The following is a 24,143-nucleotide window of genomic DNA, read 5'->3' on the forward strand; positions in this document are numbered from 1 at the left end:
TTTAAGTTGCAGAATAAGATACCCAGCAAACACAAAACGTTTTCGACATCATTCGCAAAAGGTTATAAAAGGTTGTCAGAAAACGTTTAAATGTCGGGTTATATAAAGGGTATAAAGACGTGTTAATAACATTCCAAAAACATTCTTGAAAACTTGATACAAAACATTCTAAACAGAATGTTATTTTGGGGTTTAAAATATATTTTGCGAAAAATGTTTGCCCAAAATATTTTCAATAACGTTTTAAAAACGTTTTCATGACCTTTATATAACCCGACATTTAAATGTTATTATAAGGTTTTGGAAAAACATTTTAAGAACATTTCTGTGTTTGCTGGTTTCCAATATTTTAACATAATGTTATTTAAGTATTGACACAATATTTGGCAAAATGTTTGCAAAAATAGTTTACAATAACATTTTTTAAACATTTAAAAATATTGTTGTAGTGTGTTTTCATACAAAACGTATCATGACCTTTATATAACCCGACATTTTAATGTTATTAAAACGTTTTTACCTAAACCAAAAGCCAAAATATAACTTATTTAAAACGTTGTTTAAACGTTTTTGTGTTTGCTGGGATGGACTACAAGCTGTTTTTTTTTTTTGTTTTGTTTTGTTTTTTATTTTTAGATTCTGATGCCTACTTATGTCCAAATTAATTTACCCGGTATTTTCTTACTGGGACACCCTGTAGGCTAGATATGATTCAATCCTATAGAATAGACCCTAGAATCATTATTTGCTATCGGATTTATTTTCAAGACAAAACAAAATTTGGTTGAAAATATCAATTATTCACCAATATCATCGTCAATATGTCACGAAACATATTATTTACAGGATATAATGCTTTTAAGGGGATACTACACCCATGTAGTAAATTCATGTAGTAAATTTGTGACTATTTTTGCATTTTTCTCAAAAAAAAATACACACTGGTAACAAAAGTTATGTATATTATTGGGGCAAGGAATCCAATTACTACACTGAAATTTCAGTGACTCAAGACAAGCGGTTCAGTATATATGATAGGAAACGAGGTACATCCTAGCGGTACCCTATTTCTGATCATAAATAACAAACCGCCTGTCTTGGGTCACTGAAATTCTGGTGTAGTAATTGGATTCCTTGCCCCTATAATATACACAACTTTTGTTACCTCGGTGTTATTAGTTTTAGAGAAAAATGCAAAAATAGACACAAATTTATCGAGGGGTGTAGTACCCCCTTAACTAAAGTAAAAGAGGTTACTTAGTTTCGAGCTATACGTCTTTCGCATTCTTCATGGTAGTGGTAAGTGAAGGGATAGTGACTACTACCGGATGTGTTGCTGAAGTGGGGAATTTCAGACATGAGTTTATATTTTAAAGGAAAATGTCCTTAGACATTAATATTATTATACTTCTCTGGGTTCGAACCCAATACATACAGTTTATTTGGAAGAAGGGCCCAGCATGCACCATCGGAAATCAACTTTTAAATTAACGTTTGCAGATCGGAACTATAACAACGCGTACGATGCAAAGTTCGTTTATAAATTTCCACTCGGCAACAGCAGATCGCATCAGTAGATAGTCAAACAAGTCCGTTTCAACGTTACAGGAAAAGATTATTACAAACTATCATTTTGAAGGGGAAATCCCCTGATCGGAGATAATGCATCTTCTGTTTAAACTTGATAATAATACACAGATAACTTTGTTTGCAAAACTTTTTAGTGGCAAACAGACGGCGATCTATGGTTTTGTATAACAGAGGGAGGGTATCTGTAAGAGGCACAGCCATCAGAAAAGTATCTTCGATCACGCACCGAATAAATTAGCAGGGACCTTCCGCGTGTTAAACGTGTATATAAAACCACTAAACCAATAAGCTATCAGAAAAATGTCGAATTTCACATTATTGTGAAAAAAGGGCGAAATCGGGTTTTGGAGCAGTGAGGGCGCTGTTTGCGGGCTCGTACCGAAACAAACTAATTGGAAGACTACTCATAGTACATAATGTAGGTCTATGTAAAACTTTCAATGATTTGCAATGAACTGGTTATCATAAAATAGCTCAAATAACGCCGAAAATGCCTTAAAACGAGCAAAGAAAACTGGTGTTTTTACGTGTATTGCATTTAGTCGTGTGCACCCTTCGAATTCACTTTGCAGTGTGTTGTAAGGGTGCATACTATCAAATTACTGGCCCTCATCATTTATTAGACATTTAAGATAATCATCCCTGAAAACAGAAACATACAGTCATACAGCGTGCACTTAAAGCCATATTATAATATTTCTTTAAAAATAGATTAGTATTAATTTTCAATAAAATATATTAGCATTTTTACTGTCAGATATGTCCCCTTTTAATTTTGAGCCGAACAAGTGAGGTAAAGCAAAGAAAATCGGAATTTACAACTAGCGCCAATGCATGTCACGCCGGCAGTTGTAATATGGTACGACCCTCTGGCGTGTGTGTCCCGCACGCCGTGTACGTAGTACTGTGTTGACATCGTATACGCGTTCGACTAATATTTCTATCGTAATAATAAAACGCTGATTCAGGCGGTTTATTCAAAATCTCGGATTTTGACAAAACTACAGCACCTACAGTCTTGATTTTTGCAGAGAATCTTTGTTTACTAAAGTTCATTACAATGGTGTAAAAACCTGAATTTAAAATTTTTTTGAGGGCGTTCTCCTCAGCAAATGTTATAATATGGCTTTAAGTGTGAAACATGTGTTTGAACCTGAGGTAGGACTATACTAGTTTCAGGTTTGAACATACGTGAACACTAACTTATGCAGGATACACCACATGCAGCCTACGCCTATGCGGTAGGTCTGACCAAACACGGAGAAGTTGAAGGTCACTCTGTATATTTATCTTCTACCTGACCATCATGCAAATCCCTCAGAATTTAGACAACCGCAGGTCAAGACTGTGTATGTGTTTAGGGGCAGGATACGGTCACTGTTCTAATATTCTCTACTTTCAAAGAATAATTCATATTATAATTTATATGTAGCCTAGCCTAATACTTTAGGATTCAGTGTGGAGACAGATATATACAGATATTGCTAATGCATTTGTTACATACACTATCCGCTGTTTAAAATGCTTTATTCCAGGACGGAATAAATGTATTCCACATTGAATAAAGTTGGTACTAAGAGTGGAGTGTATCCTATCTATTTTTTGCTACATCAGAAAATATTTCAACACGGAATAAATGCATTTTAATTCCCCCAAGAGAATTTTCGTTATCAGTTCGTCATCCTTAAGGTTACTCTTGCTTTCTTGCACTGCGGGGCCCTTATATTGGGGTCCCACTTGGAGTGTTTAGTCGTCGTATGGGAGTCTCCGGCCTCGGGCCTGTCGGAGTAACCTTAAGGGTGACGGGCTGTCTCTAATTAAAGAAAAGAATTAACCTTAATGTTAAAACCTTGAGTAACCTTAATGTAACGACCTTGAAATGTAACTTCTAAAAATACTACTTTTTATATTCTATAGTGTTATATTACCTAAATTATTTCTTCACTACGTTGAAAATACGTTTTAAAGTGAATTATGAAAAACAGAGGGTGCTATTACTGTACTAAAGTACGTGGTATTTTGACAACGGGATACACCGTGGCCATACGTATGCTAGCATATACAGCATACTCTTCCAAGCACGGTCTTCACCGTGACAATACACTACGTATTGTCACAGTGTTTTCCATGTACAATATGTGTGTATTGGGTCGTATAATACGGGTAATATAATTATGGGTTTATTAATAATACATAGCCGCCTTGTAGCATAGCAATCCAAAGAGGTTATGGTGATCAGAATAGGTTTCCGAGATGCAGATTCTAGTTGTACAACAGGACAACTAATTTATGTATCTGTTGATGATATCGTCAGCTCTTCTAAGTATCTGTTGAGTAAAATTGAACAGTATTTTGTAAAATAAAACCGATATTCTAAGTTTGCTATATTCTTACAACAGCCAATAGTGAAGCGACTCTAGAAGATTTGGTTTAGAAGTAAACTTGTATTGAACAAACATCTGAACGACATTTAGTTATTTATAAAGTTATTACAAATACTGAGTTCTCCGCCTTGCGTAGTTTTCCTGGTTTTCTCGTTATGTTTTTAATAACGTATATTTTGCTTCACTGTATGAGTGTTTTACGATTGTAACGTAAGATGGTAGCGTAAGAATTTAGATTAAGATAGTATCGTTAAGTCATTTCTTGTACAGCGATTTGGCCTGTTTGATATGGCGCTTAATAAATGTCATTTTATTATAGAAATAATGCAAACTATATATAGGCCCTATATATATATGTATTAAATAACTGGTTTGTAATAGTTATTGAAAAAGAGATCATTTATTATCTTAAAAAACAGTCAACTTATTGAATACTTACCTTATCCAATTTGGAACTTTTCTATCGCCATTTCTGTCAACTTCTGTCGCGAAAACTAAGGAAATAAAACATGGCAGGTAAATTAATGAATATTGGCCCTCATCCTAGATAAATATAAACTGGTCCTTTGTATTATAATGACTATAGAGGGCGATGTTTATGACCTTTGATATTCGTCATTATGCAAAATTCACGACGATATTGTAAATGACATAAACACATAAAGTAATTACCTCATTCAAAGCGAGATAACTCAAAATAAAATTTTAGAATTGAAATAGCAAAACAAAACCCAGATTTGTGCTACAAATTTTCAATGATGACTCATTTATCTTTATATAACATAGCCCACAATTAGCTCACGAATGAAATAGATACAGATTCAAATAGTTGCACCTGAAGTTGAGTTTTTGTCTCGTTGTGGGCGGGGAAGGGTTGTTAATGTTAAATAAAGACTTACTTTTCCTGTTGGAGTTATAGGAACATCATCGACGAACAACATATACTTGGGAACTAGCATTTCGTTGACCTTTTGAAATAAAATATTAAAACAAACCAAAACTTATCATCACAACATTTGTTATCTCAACCTTACGATTATAAGACGGAGCCCGTTTTGCTTGGCCATGTGCTCGTATCAGCTTTATTTGAGTGCAAACACAGCTATGCATGCTCCTTTTCACCCGCCTTGTTTGCACGTGGACATTATAATTATTATCTATAGGGGTTGGACATTATTTTGATGAGTTTAGTTGCTCAGGTAATGAACATTCTAGATGTTGCAAACTATGCTTGTATAGACGTACCATATATTAGAGACATTAAACACACAAAACATTTAAAAACATCAAAATATGACATTTGGCCTTCACATTCTTAACGTTACATCGCACATAGAACGGTAACCACCATTTATACCATTGTGATTAGAGGAAGATCTGGATTACATTCTGTAATTAAGTTCTGTTTTCCAAAGCATACCTTTCCTTCACAAAACTGCCTGATTTCCTCTTCAGTTGGTGCATTTTCTTTGTCAACCCTTAATGAGAAGATAACAATTGGTTACAATTTTATACGTATTTGTGGCCATCCACCTCGAACGGGCTAATGTTTATTTTCAGTAGAATTTATTTGTCAATATACTCAGGCTTTTATTACTCGGAGTCAGTGTTGTGCGATTTATTCAGGTTTGTCACCAATTGAGACAACATCGTATTACTAAAAAAAAAAAACTTGTTTAGGTCTACCCTGAAGTGAATACTATACGGCCACGGTTGCTAATGTTCAGCTCCTAAAACAGGGACAACCATACTTTTAGAAAACATTGCTAGGCTCAAGACTCCATCGTCGCTCGCTAGACATAGTGGCGTATCAGCCATGTTTTACAAAATGAGATAAGATCAATTTCATAATCTATGTATGAAGCTCTACATTCTGACAAACTTTCAAGACATGCATGTCATTAATTAATTAAGTAGTATCACTAATTAGGTTTGGCGTATCTTACTCAATGGAATTATTGTGTACAACATTCCCCTTGTTTTTGGACGACATAGCGGCGTATCAGTGACATATGCCACCATGTCGTAAATATGTGACATACACCACTTTTTTGATATGGTGTCAGGACGTTTCGCCCCACACCAGTACATACCACTACCAGTTCGCCCCAATACACGTACATACCACGACCAGTTCGCCCTGTTTCACTTAGTATATTAAAGAATCATTATATGATATCACTATAAATATTCACTAGAAGGTGGAAATTATACATAAAAATAGTAAAATTACATGATTATTTATTCAAAGTTGAGAAATAAACATTTGGGGTGTAAGTTAAATGTAACGCGAGTCACATAACGCGAGTCACACACTTATTTGGCCTTTTAAAATGCCGATTCATCTTTTAGCTAAAAGAATGTAATCTTTGCCTATGGAGTATAGCCACATTGCTAGGTAATCACCTTTGTTAATTTCTGTTCTTAGCTGCTTGTTTGAGAAGAAATGGTGAACTAGATATATTGCATCCTTAGTATGGCTGCGAAGTCTAGCCGTGACCTTGAAATGACCTCTGATGACCTTGAAATGACCTTTACCACATTTTGCATCATATCCACATAAAATATACTAATTTTCATTCAAATTGAACAAATTGTGCAATTTGACCCCTTTTGACCTTTGGTTGACCTCTGGTGACCTTGAAATGGCCCCCAATATATTTTGAATTATATCAAGATCACATATACTAATTTTCATCTAAATTAGACAAACTGTGCAATTGGACCCATTTTGACCTTTGGTTGACCTCTGGTGACCTTGAAATGACCTCCAATATATTTTGCATCATATCAAGATCACATATACTAATTTTCATCTAAATTGGACAAACTTTAGAATTTTACCCTTTTTGACCACAAAACCGACCACTCCATGTTTAAGCCAAATCTGATTACAATCGTATATGAATATAATAATGCTAGAGCCCTTTTGGCATTATTCTGATGATCACAGCACTTAATATGCAGAAAATGTTGAATTTTAAAGTGATTTTCAGTAATCAACCATTTTTGTCCCCTGTATGACCTTGAACTCAAAATCTGTGAGGACCCCGTAGACACCAACTAATGTCAATGCATATGTGTCAGCCGCATCTCTGTACCATATAATCTGTAGGAAAAGAAGCATTTTGAAGGTATTTGGTTATGTGCCGGAAATACCTCCTTAATAATTTGACCTTTGTTGACCTTGAAATGACCTCCGTTTTGTTTTAAATCATATCAATATTACATTTAGATTTAAATTGGACGAATTTTGGAATTTGACCCATTTTGACCTTTGGCTGACCTCTGGTGACCTTGAAATGACCTCCATCATATTTTGAATCCTACCGTGATTACATATACTAATTTTCATTTGAATTGGGCAAATTTCAAAATTTTACCCCCTTTGACCCCAAAACAGGCCCCTCCCCATGTTCAAGCCAAATCTGATTATAACCCTATATGCACCCAATGCTATAGTCATTTTGGCATTATTTTGATGATCACAGCACTTAATATGCAGGAAAAAGTGAACTTTAAGGTGATTTTCAGTAATCAACCCTATTTTACCCCTTCATGACCTTGAACTCAAAATCCGTGTTTACCCTATAGACACCAGCTAATGTCAGTGCATATGTGTCAATCTCATCTCTGTACTATGTTATCTGTAGGAAAGGAAGCATTTTGAAAGTATTTGGATATGTGCAGAAAAATCCCTTAACCCTAACCCTCCTGAATACTACAAAATACTACTTGATATATGCGCTGTTCGTGCGTGCATCCCACGTGGTGTGATGACGCAATCGCCCTAAGTGATATATAGGCACGGTTTTGCTGGCCAGCGAAGCCCAAGACCCGTGGCAAAGTGTCGCCGACCGAGTGCTTGGCATGCGAGGGGTCTCGGGTTCGAATCCCACCCAGAGCAAACAACTTCTTTCCTTCTTTTCTCTCTTTATTCTTTCCTTCTTTCCCTTCCGTCGCCAAAAAGCCCTTAGGCGGTTAGGGTTAATGAACTTTGACCCCAAATCTTTGTTTACCCCATAGACCCCAACAATAGTCCATGCCGATGACCAAGTCTCATTGCGCTCAAGGTTAAAATCGGTCAAATAATTAGGGAGCTAGAGCCAATTATATCAAATGTTGACAGAAAGAAAGAAGACGAAGAAGAAGAAACCGCTGAAAAACAGAAACTAAAGAAAGAAGAAGAAGAAGAAGAGAAAGAAGAAGAAGAAGAAGAAGAAGACGAAGAAGAAGAAGAAGAAAAAGAAGAAGAAGAAGAAGAAGAAAAAGAAAAAGAAAAAGAAAAAAAAAGAAAAAAAAAAGAAGAAGAAGAAGAAAGAAAGAAAGAAACCGCTGAGAAACAGGAGTCTAGCCGCCGCTCATGCTAGACTAAGAAAAGAAAAAGAAAGAAGAAGAAGAAAGAAACCGCTGAGAAACAGGAGTCTAGCCGCCGCTAGACTAAGAAAGAAGAAGAACTAAATATATTGCAGCCTCATAAGGCTACGAAGTCCAGCCGTGACCTTAAAGTGACCTCTGATGACCTTGAAATGACCTCCATATTGATTCAAATCATATCAATATTACATATTCTAATTTAGATTTAAATTGGACGAATTTAGGAGTTTTACCCATTTTGACCTTTTGTTGACTTCTGGTGACCTTGAAATGACCTCCATCATATTTTGAATAATATCGTGATCACATATACTAATTTTCATTCGAATTGGACACATTTTAGAATTTTACCCCTTTTGACCCCATGTTCAGGCCAAATCTGATTATAACCCTATAAGCACACAATGCTATAGCCATTTTGGCATTATTCTGATGATCACAGCACCTGATATGCAGCAAATAGTGAATTTTAAGGTGATTTTCAGTAATCAACCCTATTTGACCCCTGCATGACCCCTGCATTGAAATCCAAATCTGTGTTTACCCCATAGACACCAACTAATGTCAATGCATATGTGTCAGTCGTATCGCTGTACCATGTAATCTGTAGGAAAAGAAGCATTTTGAAGTTATTAGGTTATGTGCCGGAAATACCCCCTTAATGACCTTTGACTCCAAATATGTGTTAACCCCATAGACCCCAACTATAGCCGATGCCGATGATCAAGTTTCATTACTCTATTTGTGAGGTTTGAAATTGGCCTGAAAACCGTGCTTCTTTAATACTCTCTTTGTCTTTTCTGAGAGACCCTGCTTATACGGTAAGCACACAAACCCCCGGCTTTTGGTTTGAGATTGATCTTTGGCTTTTGGCTCGCTGGGTTTTTTAACGGATTTAAACGCCCACTCGGGGTAACCGCAACGCGAAAGAGCTTTCTTTATTCTAAGTTCCTCAAGTTCTCTGTCACTCTTTCTCCTCGGTAACAACTTTATCTGTCCTGTCCATGAGAGTCTGGATGACACTAGGTTTATGTTGTAGGGGGTGGTGTGATTGGAAGTGTAAATATTGGTCTGTATGCGTTTTCTTTCTATATACTAAGAGCTTTATTGACCCGTCAGATTTCTTGATAATAAGCGTGTCCAAAAAAGGAATTTGCTGGTTTTCTTCTGTTTCGTAGGTGAATTTAATATTACCGGTTTTGTGGATTTGGTTTAGATGCTCTGTGAGGGGTTCAGCGGATCCTTTATTAACTATTTCAAGTGCTTCCATAACCTGGGTTTGATGTCGAGGGTGGCGGTGACGAGTGCTTCCTGTTCCAGCCACTCCATATACAAGTTCGCTACAATCGGGCTGACCGGCGAACCCATAGCTGTGCCAAAGCGTTGCTGGTATATTTTGCTCTGGAAAGTTTAATAAAAAATCTAGCTAATAAAATAATTTGACCTTTGTTGACCTCGGATGACCTTGAAATGACCTCCATTTTGTTTTAAATCATATCAATATTATATGTTCTAATTTAAAGTTAATTTGGACGAATTTTGGAATTTTACCCCTTTTGACCTTAGGTTGACCTCTGGTGACCTTGAAATCAACCATTTTGCCCCATGTATGACCTTGAACTCAAAATCTGTGAGGACCCCATAGACACCAACTAATGTCAATGCATATGTGTCAGTCGCATCTCTGTACCATAGAATCTGTAGGAAAAGAAGCATTTTGAAGGTATTTGGTTATGTACCGGAAATACCCCCTTAATGACCTTTGACCCCAAATCTGTGAGGTCCCCATAGGCCCCGGCTCTAGCCAAGGTCAATGTCCAAATCTCAATAATGTACCATATAATCTGTAGGAGAAGAAGCATTTTGGTAAAAATCACATTTTTAGCCAAAATATCTCATGCGTGATGTTTGACCCCAATGGTCTTAGAAGACCACAAGTCCAGCCGTGTATAAGGAGCCGTAGTACCTAAGCGAAATATATATATCGGCGTTCCGAGGGAACCGGATTTGAGTGACTCTTGGTTGTGTTGATAAAAACGATAGAATAGGAGCTCAACCATACAAATTTGTTCAGAAAACGTTCCGAATCGAATGTGCATAGGTGACAGGCTCTCGGAACAATACCATGGCCGTAACTGATAAGGAGGCGCGAGTGTCTGCTAAAATTCGGGATGGCGCTGTTCAGGGTTTCGTATCTGTCAAGTTTGTCTTAATTTATTTCAAAAAATCAAAATTTAATACAAAATAATATTTAAGACATTTGTGCGATCAGAATATTAATAACATTGGAATGTTCTGATAATATTAAGGCTGATAGCACATGCGCCGATGACTGAATACTGAGAAGCCTACTGAGAAAAGTAGGCCTGGCCAAGGGGGATACAAGTCTTCGGGTGCATTACATAGTGACGGATGTTGATTTTTGTCATTTTTATGAAAATTGGCCAAAAAAAAAAAAAAAAAGAGTAGTATAATATTACCAAGATTTGAAGCTCAAGTTTGCATAATTAATTAGTTAATTAATTATGCAAATGACAGATGTTGATATATGACATTACCCGGCGTTTTACATAGTGACGTATCTAAGATCCGTCAACGCTGTTTACTCGAAAAAACAACTAAATTGTATGGCGTATCTGTCACATCCGTCACTATGTAAAAACATGATTTTGCAATTTGAACGTAGGTAATTCAATATTGTTCATTGAAACATACGTGATTTCTTGACGGATGTTGATAACTGGGTATATACCAAAAACGTTTACGTAGAGCAGATATTCGATGGATCATTATTTTAGTAAAATATCATTTCAATACATTTTGAATGGTTCGAGTTGATTCGACAATTATTTAGAGACAATATTTCAAAACTTTCCAATATAAGAGGGATGGTTAAGTAATAAAAAATGAAAATATAACCTTCTTAATGAGTAGGTTATTGAAAGATGATCAAAAGATGTTTAGAGACGTTTAGAGGCGGCTCCAAGTTGACAGATAATACAGTGTAAATTGGTAAAAACTGAATACAATCATTGGCGTTTTGTAAAAAGATGTTACAGCTAGCTATATCACGGGAGTGAGTACTAGTAAGATCAGGAGTAAATACTCAAATACAATATGTCATGTATGTCGTCGGCACTCGTGACGAGTCGGTTTTATCATGACAAAAGAACCGACGGATGCTTCGAAGTCCATCCTTGATCCGACTTTTATGCGCAAGACATACTGACGGATGTGTGACGGATGCCCATAGATCAACACGAGAGACCAGATTAGCGTGCACGATATTGGCGCAAGACATAGTGACGGATGTGTGACGGATGTTAGGGTGCAACGTTTTCACGTTTTTACATACTGATGGATAACTTTGCAATCATTTTACTGATTTAATAGCAAATAATTCTTCATGTGATAGAAATTTCAAGATACTTTAGATACTAGTTTTTTTTAAATACAGCAACATTTGGAGCATTTTACTTGTTAGTGTTCTGATATGATTGATCACAATCGTACTCTTTGATCGCGTCTAACTCAAAAACGTTTTTTCTGGCGAAGTTTAACATCCGTCACTATGTAATACACCCGACGAAGTGTTGAAAGTGACTTGACAGAATCATTGCATGGTGAACGGAATTGCTTCAGGGATTGGTAATAATCCTTAGAAAGCCTATTTAATATCATGTAATGTATAGTGAAGAATGAAAAGGATTAGAACCATAGTGTTGCTTTATCGTAGCAGTTGCCTATACACCAAATACACAGTTATAGTGGGTGATTAGAAAAGGACGGGCACTCTATAAAACAATGATAAAATCTGTTTGGACGTTCGCCGGCGCGGCAAACTCGGGATAAATCCTGGCAACTCATCTGGCACTCATGAGCTCGCCATCATGTTGTTTTCGTGTCAGATGGACGGTGAAGAATAATACAGGATTCCTACGACCAGTATAGGCTCTTTTCGCGTGACTGATAGCCGATGCAGAGACTGCAATAATTAAAAAGACCAAAATGACCCACTTAATGAAGGTTGATCCAAAATCTATGAAGACTCCCTAAACTACATTAGTCAATAAACAGTTTGAGTAAATTTCATGGAATTCTGTCAACTGCTTTAGGAGAAGAAGGGAATTGCGCTGAATTGAAGAGATACAAGAGTCTAGCCGCCGCTCGCTAGACTAAGAAGAAGAAGAAGAAGAAGAAGAAGAAGAAGAAAAAGAAACCGCTGAGAAACAGGAGTCTAGCCGCCGCTCATCGGCTAGACTAAAAAGGAAAAAAAAAGAAACCGCTGCGAAACAGGAGTCTAGCCGCCGCTCGGCTAGACTAATAAGTAAAGTGCCAAATTTAGGCAGTGTATTTTTGTGTAACGCAAGTCACGGCAATTCATTTTAGTCCATGAGGCCCCCATGCATCAACCCCTAGCGGTATCAATTTGTTCCTTGGACCGAGTGATATTTTAAATGTTAACTCCGGTGGCGGCCATTTTCAAAATGTCCATCATTTCAAATTTCAAATCTGGTTAAAAATCACACCAAGGAGTCAAACTTTAAAACAAGATAATTGGTCAAGTAGTTTTTTTTTATCATACCAAGATGTCTTAGGGGGGGGGCTTACTTTTGGGAACCGTTTATGTGGCAAATGAAAAAAAAAAACAAGTTAATTCTTGTTTAGTTGTATTTACAGTAGGCTTGCTGTGCATTTTGAAGTAGAATCCTGAACACATAAGCAATACTATGAATATTAAGCAAGTCATTCTTTACCTAAGACATGCGCAGATTTCTTCACCTACTCGTGCATCAGGCAAGCCAATGACCTGAAATGTAACGCAATATGTACATTGTGAGACATAACAGAGTGCAGCTTGATAATAATCATTGTTCCCAGTTTGCTATACGCTGGCGAAGTTACGTAATAATCGGATTAACTACCATAGCAATAGGTGAAAACAATTTTTGAATATATCGCGCTTCACTGATACGTTCATGCGGTACCTCTTCATTTAACCATATCATGCTGATTACTTGCACCTGTAAAAATAGTATCTTTGAAAAGACCAGTATTGTATTCAATCTATTATTGCAGACATACATAGGTGATGAGTGTAACCTGCTTGTAGTGCAGCGCGATATGTTCAAAATTGTTTTCACCTATTGCTATGGTAATTAATCCGATTAATTACGTAACTTCGCCAGCGTATAGAGGCCTTGCATGTGACGTATCATCCCGTAAATATGGCGGACTACTCAAATGCATTCAACAAAAGCATGATTGCAATCTACTGTGACAGTTCGTCCCACACACATAACCCTGCACTACGATCAAATAGGTTGATGACAACATTTGATTGAATGGACTGCACTCCGCCATAACTACGGCGAAGGACGCCGGTACAAATCCTTTGTTTGGAGCCAATCGATAATTTCATGCAGGGCCTCTATACCGATAAGATACACAAGAACTGGGACTAAATTATACTCCATGGACATAAAATAATTATGTACCGTTGTCGTGCATATACATTATGTTATATACCTCTGGTATTAAATGGCATTTTATTGAAAGCAACGCAATTATTTTATCACTGATGCTTCAAAAACATGAAAGCTTATTGATTTTTAAATTTTATTTTCTTCTCCAGATTGTGCTAAAAGAATCTACTGCGAAATTGATATAGACACACAATTGTATACAAAATGCTCATGAAGTTCGCTGTCCATTATGTGTTATAATGCTAATCTTTATACCTACCACAGCAACTTGAACACGTGCATGTTGGTACAGCCTCTTTTCCAGTTCAACAGGTGCCAAGTTCGTGCCTTGTTTAATGATAAGATTCTGAATTAAAAGTAAACACAACTATAAGGATTTGGTCGGCCATCTTTGGTTTCCCGCTAGCACCCACCTGGGGTTTTGAGCGCCCGATTGTGCAAATAAAAGCCGCCTGACACCTGGAGAAGATGCAAAGATGAGGTGGGTTAATAGAATAATATATACAATAGAGGTAATCCTGTCGCATCTATTCATACATAGTCCTTTTGTTCATCCATTTGTACATCTATGAATAGATGCGACGGGATTACCTGCGGAATTATCTCTATTGTATTATTCTATTAACCCTCCTCGACCTTATCTAGGTGTAAGGCGGCTTTTATTTGCACAACTGTTGGAACTGTATTGTCTGATTGTGTTGTAAACTTAAATCATTCCTTTGTCTACCTGTGTTTTCGCGGAAGGTGTAAAACGGGTCACAGTGTCAACTTCCTATTCGATAAATATAAATTTAATACTCCGTTGGTGAGCGACGGGCGACTGGTATTTCACCGAACGCAAGAAAAGGAGTTCTATCTGATTGGCTAGCAATCGATCGCTTAGGTCGCTTAGTAGTCAACTACAAACTCAAAACTGAGCATCGTATTCAATTCGATTGAAATCGATATTCTATTATTGCCGTAGATAAAGAGAGTGATAGTGTGTCAATAATGTACATTGTATTGCAGCTGGATTTTACATGCATTCTTTTATATAAATTTTTTCTCAAAGAGTTGAATATGATCAAAATTTTTACTCAGGATTTCAAATTTTTTACCCGCAAATTGCAGTTAAACATATCCACAGCAAAATACCGGTCCTCACTAATTAGTGTATTTAATTTCCAGTTAGTGTATTTAAGATAAAACCTGACAACAAATAAAATTTTCTTGCAATAGAAATATCATATGGGATACTGATATGGTAGGCCGCAACCGCCACAACGTGGAGCTGCTACGCGTAGCTGACTTTTTGCTCCGTGGAGCCAAATTGACCAATCATGATCATGTTAGAGTTTTTCATTACTCGGAGGTAAAACTGACTAATTAAGTACGACTTACTCATTACGTGAAGCGAATTTATTCATTAAGAATTTGCCAGACGAGCGTCACGTAGTTGCAAGATATCCTCGGTCACGAAAGTTATATGATTCAAAAAGTAGTTTATGAAAAGTACGAACTGACTTATTATTAAGATGGACATGCACTCATAAGAAACTCATACAGTATTGTACATAACTATATAGCTAGGCAGAGTGGTGGTAAACTATGCACACAGTTCTGCGATCTGCAGTGTATCGCCGGGAGCTAATTTGTATAACTTGCGCGGTGTCCCTGCGGAATTCGACCTTCAGCAAACTGCAAACCAGTTCGGATTTACTTTATATACTAGTAGTAGGCCATACATACTGTAGTTACTGTCCGTTTTCCTATACACAATACTCAGTGCGCTCACCATTGACGCGTGACCTCTACAAATAGTGTATGTTAGAAGTATAGGCCATTGCCTAGTTGACGTCACTACTGTGTAAAAAATAACCGGCCAATATTTAAAGTATTCTCTGAAATTCTAGAAAATATAGTTTTGTAACATGTCCTAAATTTTTAGCTAATTTAGGTTTGGAAATATTGGTACTTTTGTACAAAAAAATATGAAGAAATTATTTCTAAACCGTGTTAAGTCATTAAGCTTCTCATTTTCAAGAACGCTGGGTAACAATAAGCAGACTATTGTCTCATTTCGTAAACAAAAGCCCACAGTATTGTTACCTTGCGTTCGCTTTATAATCGTTCACCCAACTGAAACTATAATACCAGCTCATTGCTCATTGCACAGGTAAAACAGACACAAGTGCAGTGTGTATTTAACCAGAGAAGATCTGATGTAACATAGTTGAGCCGTTTTCATTGAGTGTTATCTTGGTTTAATAGCTTTTAATAGGGTTTAAGTCCTTCAAAGGTCGTGATGAGTTCTACTGTAGACATGACTGCATCATGATTATTTTTAAGTCAACAACATTCAACAATATGATCACCGTGATAGTATGAGAGTATCAGTACCGTGGGTGTCAGTGATCCTGGCCTGACACAGTAGACAAACAAACAAACAAACACGCCACACACATTACACATGCATGCATGGTAACATTGACTATACACTAATCAAACAATGGTATTGATCCTGTACAACTGGTCGTGGTTTATTTACAATCGATTTATTTAAAATCCCCATAGTAAACATTAATTTTGGCAAGAGTTTTCTCTCTCTGGAACGAGGATGCATCCACTGGCTCCGCGTAATGAAAAGATCTAACATGATTGGTCAATTTAGCTCCGCGAAGCGAAAAGTAAGCTACGCGTAGCAGCTCCACGTTGTGGCGGTTACGGCCAGCCATATATTGATCATGCGAAAATCGTAAAACATAGAATAGAAACAGTGTGGCAGGCGCTCAAAATCTCAAATTGTATGCTTAGCCTGAGTTGCACAGCCTATCTCGAATAAAATCACCATGCGTAGTTGTTGAAAAACGTGAGGATTCATCGTACTATCACGGCAATTTTTAACACGAAGATATAGGGATGATGACGGTGTGCGGGTGATGTAATGCAGTTTAAAATTTCCGCCAAGGCCGAATCATTTCACATTTTGGATGCATTGCAGCCGACGGGGACCCAACTAAAGGCTGCTAGTCAGGTGTAGGAATGCGTGTATTTGGATTCGTCTATAACAGGAGGGTGAAAGTGCATAGGAACAATGCCGGAAACTACGTCACGCTATTGTTCGACCTAGGCTACATATTTTTTTACGCATGCGTGTTCGTCAATACAGCTTTAGTCTCCACCACCTTCGCAACACGGTACGTGGAGTTTCTGGAATCATACTGACGGCGGAGGAGAATACTAGCTGGTCAGACAGTTTAATTTTATGAAGCATATAATACATGAACAATCACCGTCATTTGATCGATTTACTACAGAATATATTGTATATTCAAAATATAATTTTAATATTGTAAACCTGTTAACTTATATATTTGTGTACTAAAGTATAAGGACACGTGAATAAAATCATGTCGAAGACAAAATGGCCGCTAATCCGCCTATTGTCTAGACCTAGGATACATATTTCAAAAGAGGGCAGCAGACTAGGATGCTTATCCCTTCCTCTTTATCCCCGCTTAGAAGTTCCCCCTAAATACTTTTTTAAATAAATCGAAACATATTTGACAAAATGAGCTAAAATGCAAACGTGTTAAAAGGTTTGGGTAGCCGCATTTGTTTTACACATATGGACCAAATTATAGCGACACACGTCATTGCGTTCAGTCAGAATGGTTCATTATGTAATAAAGAGACCGTTTTAAACATTGTTAAAAGTTGCATCTGAGTCCATAGGAGTCAGCTCTCAAACAATACAGTAGGCCAGGTATATTCATATGTTTGTTAAAGAAACCCTGACTGCTATGGACTCAAGTGCCACTTTTAAAATGTTCTCTTTTCTTACACAATTAACCATTGTGACTGAACGCAATGAGGTGTGACGCTGTAAATTGATCCACATGTGTAAAACAAATAGGGCTATACATATCGTTTTACATGTGCACATTTCGTAAAATATTTTTTGACTTATTCTGAAAAGTGTTAGGGGGAACTATTAGGGGGAAGCTGTGGACCTTATATTACTCCTGGCTATTGATACTTGACAGGTGCAGTGATGTTTTTCAGTAGATCTAAATATAGAGCTATTAAGGGAGTCGTCCTTGTGACGCTAACTGATGACTGATAAAATATTTGATCTATTTCCAAATTCAAATTAGCAGATTGACAAGGAAAATGGATGTAAATTTGTAAATTGAACTGATTTATCGAAAAAAAAAGTTTTGACTTATCTATTCACTTCAATAATATCCACACAATCTCGCTCAATGAACTATGGACCATTTTATATGAATACTGGTTTTTTCAATGCCTTCTTGGACCATTAAACTGCCCACAAAAGTATCCGAACACCGAAAACAAAAGCAATATCTTAAAGACACAAAACCTAATTTACCAAATAATGAGGAGGTTAATACATATAGATGCACGGAGAATTTCGTTCTGCGTATTTTGGTACCTCATTTGCCACGATAGGACTTTATTTACTAAAGTTCCAAATTTGAATAAAAACAAAAGAGACCATTTCAAAATTGACAAAATCTATACGGATTTTTCTCTCAAACACGTTTACTATGAGAACATATGAATGGCCAAGTGGTCCAAAAAACGTGTAAGACAAACGTGTAAGGTTACACGTGTAAGATTGCATCTTATACGCGAAAGAATGCATCTTATACGTGTAAGGTTGCATCTTACACGTGTAAGAATTAATCAGGATTCTTAAGTTGACGAATCACAGAGTAAGAAATCACAAACAACCAATCATCTTACGCGTTGCAAGCTTTGACCAATACTATGTAAAGACGTTTTTAGATTTGTAACACCAACAACTTCTTATACGTGTAAGATTTTGAATTTAGTGATGGACGATACACGATATTATTGGCGGCGTACCGAGGATAGGTATAGAGCTCGTCAACAACATCGTAAACAAGGCATTTTCTAAATTTGTATAAGTGCTAAAATGTCCTGTATTATATGGCGAAACTCTGTCAGGAATTGTTCCGATTGTTGGACCGTCATGGTCACAGCCCAATTTAGCTCACTTTCTGGTTACTTTTTCTCATTTATCTTGAGTCAATTTGTACTCAATATCAATTAATTTCAAGGGGTCAATAAAGTAAAATGATCAAGTTTGCAAAATCTACCGTGGTACATATCAATATCGTGGCTGAGATTATTCGACGCTCGTCGTATGTATTAGTCAAACTGGAATACCGTCCATCCCTAATAGGCAATTCTTACGCGTGTAAGAAATGCTATGGCGAGATTTCATTGGTCAAAGATGAATAGGCGTAAGATAATTGGTTGTTTGGGGTTTAAATATGGGTTCTTTACATATGATTCGTCAATTTAAGCAACCCGCTAGATTATAAGACGTATAAGATGCGATCTTACACGTATAAGATGTGTAAGATGCCATCTTACACGCGTAAGGTTACACGTATAATCTTACACGTTTTTTGGTCCACTTGGCCATTCATAGAACAACGACTGAGTGTTGATCTGTCCTACTATAATGAGCCCGTTAGAATAGCCGATAAAAATCACCTAGAAGGAGGAATAGCCCAAATAGTCAGGTAAAACTTGATTATGAGGTACATTTGGGTATGACCGACAGTTTTTGCTTTTATGGTGATACCTGAGGTGATACCCCAATACGGATACCCTCTACTGTAAAATATTACCGCTATTTCACGACACTTTACCGTAAAATTTGCGGTTATTTACCGTAAAATTGAATTACTATTTCACTGAAATAGGCATATTAGTACCGTTAGATTGTATTTGTTTATTATTTTGTGTGTGTTAAAGTGTTGCATCTTCTAATTAAAAAAAGTAATAGCTGTATTGTCCTGAGAGATTGTGTTTAAATGTTATTTCGTATAATGCGCAGCGTTTAGTTACGACAACAACTGTAATTTTAACAGTAGAATGTTGGCAACCCAGTTGTCAGGTATTTTACCGTAAACTTTACATGCTTTCTATCGTATTCTATACAGTTTTGTATCAGCCAAGCAGACTGGGTGATTTCCGACCATATTGCATGGTATGTGTAGGAAAAATACCAGAATGAAGCCCGAATTTGTCTCAAATATACGTGTGAGTTTGACATTTTCATAAATGGACTGTAATATTAATGGTAGCACACAGCCTTTTGCAAATGTCAGCGCTGAACGCATGGTACCATGTATTGTCAATGGCATTGTCGGGCCTTATTTATTTGTGCATGTAATATGAAGATAACATTTGTTTAGCAAGATACGGCTTTCGAAATGAGTGGATACGTGCAGTTAGCCTAACCGATAAAGTGTCTGATTTGTACGTAGTCAATTCACCACGCAGATGTCCTCGGACTTTTTGTGATGGCAAATGATTTGTTGGACTGAATAATAAGTTATTGGATAAAAATGAAACATGTTGGTAACACACTAAAAATGTTGCAAAATGTGGATTGGAATCCAGCTATGCAATGCGCTAACCTTTTTTCTCCCACATATTTGGATGTATCCATCTTCGTCCATGACACCTAAGTCACTGGAAAATAGATATTGAATATGAATTATAAAAAATAATTAGCCATCAGTCGGGAGAAGATGAATACGGACTTATCTTGGATCTGCTAGATAATATACAGTGAGTCCAGTTGACTTGCTATTTTAGTTGCATTGATAGTTAATGATATTAATCGTTATATTAACTCAGCATACAGAAGAATAACGTATTTACTTTTAGAATTTTATGAGGAAAATGAATTCTGTTAAGGAGAATACACGAGAAAGTGTTGATTCGTAGATCCGAATCCACGAGCGATAGCGAGTGGATTGGGATCTACGAATCAATACTTTCGAGTGTATTCTCTGACTTAAACCATTGCCCCAAACATGAATAGGCCCAGAGAGTGGATACATTTTTTAAAATTATTTATTCTTTCTTTCTTTCTTTTTTCTTTCTTTCTTTCTTTTTTCACTTTATTTTCGTTATTCTTTCTTTCTTTTTCACTTTATTTCCTTCATTCTTTCTTTTTTCTTTATTCTTTCTTTCTTTCTTTCTTTCTTTCTTTCTTTCATTCTTTCTTTATTCATTTATCTATATATTTATTTAACTATTTATTTATACATCTTTTCATATATTTTGTATTCATTTATTTATTTATTGATTATTTATTTAAAATTATTATTATTATCTCATTTATTGCATGAATATTTATTGCATGAATAGGCCCAGAAAGTGGATACATTTTTTTATTCTTTCTTTCTTTCTTTTTTTCTTTTTTTCTTTCTTTCTTTCTTTCTTTATTCTTTCTCTTCCTTTTTTCTTTCCTTCTTTCCTTTTTTTCTTTCTTTCTTTCTTTTTTCACTTTATTTCCTTCATTCTTTCTTTTTTTCTTTTTCTTCCTTTTTTTCTTTCTTTCTTTCTTTCTCTCTCTCTCTCTTTTTCTTTCTTTCTTTCTTTCTTTCTTTCTTTTTCGCTTTATTTCCTTCATACTTTCTTTTTTCTTTATTCTTTCTTTCTTTTTTCTTTCTTTCTTTCTTTCTTTTTTTCTTTCTTTCTTTCTTTCTTTCTTTCTTTCTTTCTTTCTTTCTTTCTTTCTTTCTTTCTTTTTTCTTCTTTCTTTCTTTCTTTCTTTCTCTCTTTCTTTATTTCTTTCTTTCTTTCTTTCTTTCTTTATTTAACTATTTATTTATTCATCGTTTCATATTTTATTTATTGATCTATTATTTATTTATTTGAAATTATCATTATTATTTCATTTATTGCATGTTTTTTTCTTTAGGCCTATTAATTGTATTTATATATTTATTGTATTCATTGTATATGTTTATAATTTACTTTTTAAAAGCACTTTCTTCTAATTTAGTCTTCGATTAAAATATTTTCATTCACCTGCAGCATTATATTTGATTTTATCACATGCTCTCATGCATCATTGAATCGATATTTATTATTTCACTTGTTATTTTAACACCTTTAAAACCACTTGTTGATGCATCGAATTCCTCCGTGGTCTAACGGGCTAAGGCGCTGGATGTTAGCTTTTCTGTGTTAGGCCTATGTCAATGTATTTTTTATCATGTTGCGGGTTCGATTCCGTGTGGTTGTTTTTTTCAAAAAAAAATATTCCCGTTAATTAATTTTTGACATATATTGCCGAATTCAGGTCATATCGGCTTCTAATAAAAATATCATGTTGAACACATTTTGAATTAAATTTAATAATTTGTGTTCAAAAAACAAAATATTCCATGATTTTACTACGATACGTCAATGGCAGACTTAAGTAAGCATTGTTACGTGAATCATTGACAAGGTAGCAATAGTGTAGTGGTCAGCTTTGACACGCGTGCGACCGGGGTTCAATCCCCGGTAGATTCAGTGGATTCGTACTTACGAATCCACACTTAGCCGTTGATTCGTTCAGAAAAGTGTTGATTCGTAGATAATAATCAACAGTAATTTGAATAGAGTGACGTCACGGCAATGGTTTAATTACTTGTAAGGTAGATGTAAAAGTAGATTAATTAAAAGTAATATGATTGTATTTAATGTAATTTCAGAGCTATTGCAGAGTGCGGCATTTACAGTGCTGTCTAATATATGTTCTCTAATTTAAGGGGTACTGCACCCTGGCCAGTTTGTGCCTATTTTTGCATTTTTCTCAACAAATTATAGCGCATTGGTGACAAGTAAGATAATGTCTATTATAGGGGCAAGGACTACAACAACTGTACTGAAAATTCAGCAACTCAAGGCAAGTAGTTATTGATTTATTGATCAAATATTGGTTTTCCCTCATTTTTGACTGTAACTCCACAACTGTTGTCTGTGCTGAAATAAAATTTCCAGTGCAGTAGTTGTAGTCCTTGCCCTATAATATACATATCTTACTTGTCACCAATGCACTATAATTTTTGATAAAAATGCAAAAATAGGCACAACATTGGGCAGGGGTGTAGTACCCCCTTAAAAGAATTAGTTGTGGAAAGATTTTCACAGAAACACGACTAGCTATTCGTCACTATGCAAAGTATACGACGATGAATTTAAATTTAAAACGATTAAATGGACGAGGTCACAGTTTAGAAGATTATCACTGTGTATTGTTGCTTATTATTGTGTTAAAGGTATATAGAGAAATGCTTATAATACACACTGTGATATAATGAGTACACTATAATAATGCTGCAATTGCCCCTGGAATAATTTCCAAACAATATACAATTATGTATTTTGCAATCTATTATTAGAGATTACATAAATACCAAAAAACATTATTATAAGATATGCGTATTTTACCCTGTATGAATCCAGCCATTATTGTCTTTCATTTCTCTTGTTTTCTCCTCATCGCCCATATAGTATTGAAAAGCAGAAAATGTTCGGATGTGGAGCTCCCCATTTGTGTTAACAGGTACAGTACATCCACAGTCATCAACATTTTTTGCCTAACAGAAATAAAACAACATATTCAGAGACATAAATTAATATTGAACATAATAAGACTTTTTGAAGCTTACCACCGCACTATAAAACTCACTAAATGGGGCCATTTTAGCTTCAAGCCAGTTTTGTTTTTCTTAAATCATATTTTACACCTATATCATAGCTGCCACTTGGTAGCGTGGAAATGATTAGGGTCAGGATTATTTGAAGACCTGAGCGCAAGAAGACCGTAAGTCTATATTTGGCATTTTGAGATATGATGGTTTAAACTTTTTTAAATAAGATAATTTGGAAACAAAAAAAAAGCCATAATATTGATACTTCTCAGGTACATGGGTATATGCAAGAGGAATCATTATTATATATAGTTAGGTGAAAAAGTTCAATTTGGTGACCACTCTCTGGCTAGTAAGGTTTGACGATTGATTCGACTTCTATGGACCATTTAGAAAAAAAATAGCCACCATGTCCCTCGCGAAAATCCCGGAATTTTTCGCTAGAGGCCAAAATCCAAAATGGCCGCCGCCACCATTTTGAAAAGTTAAGTTTTGAACCAGAGCACCAATAATCATGCACAAAGACACTTTTTCGGATATGTCGAGTACAAGGATTCCGATTCTGACATTAGTTTGACATTACGGTATCATTTTCACCCATAAATCCAAGATGGTGGCCGGCACCATCTTGAAAAATTTAGTTTTGAACAAGAGGACCTAAAATCGTGTACAAAGACACTTTTTTGGATAAGTCGACCACAAGGATTTCAAATTTGACATTACTTTGACATTACGAACTCATATTTACCCAGAAATCCAAGATGGTGGCCGCCGGCGCCATCTTGAAAAAAAAATGTTTTGAACCAGATTACCTAAAATCGTGTACA

General features: G+C 35.9%; 1 protein-coding gene across 1 annotated transcript in view; it reads right to left on the reverse strand.

The window, feature by feature from the left end:
- Positions 1-1,150: 1,150 nt before the first annotated feature.
- LOC140169591 (medium-chain acyl-CoA ligase ACSF2, mitochondrial-like) overlaps positions 1,151-24,143 on the reverse strand; it is a 54,245-nt gene continuing 31,252 nt past the window's right edge. The window contains exons 12-19 of the mRNA XM_072192859.1: positions 23,114-23,262; positions 20,299-20,353; positions 14,097-14,183; positions 13,109-13,161; positions 5,395-5,452; positions 4,874-4,942; positions 4,414-4,468; positions 1,151-3,917 (exon numbers count right to left, since the gene is read on the reverse strand). Coding sequence (XP_072048960.1) covers positions 4,415-4,468; positions 4,874-4,942; positions 5,395-5,452; positions 13,109-13,161; positions 14,097-14,183; positions 20,299-20,353; positions 23,114-23,262 — 525 coding nt within the window. The 3' untranslated portion in view covers positions 1,151-3,917; position 4,414. The remainder of the gene's footprint in view (positions 3,918-4,413; positions 4,469-4,873; positions 4,943-5,394; positions 5,453-13,108; positions 13,162-14,096; positions 14,184-20,298; positions 20,354-23,113; positions 23,263-24,143) is intronic.

Source organism: Amphiura filiformis, chromosome 1 (genome assembly GCF_039555335.1).
Source record: "Amphiura filiformis chromosome 1, Afil_fr2py, whole genome shotgun sequence".
Lineage (NCBI taxonomy): Eukaryota > Metazoa > Echinodermata > Ophiuroidea > Amphilepidida > Amphiuridae > Amphiura > Amphiura filiformis.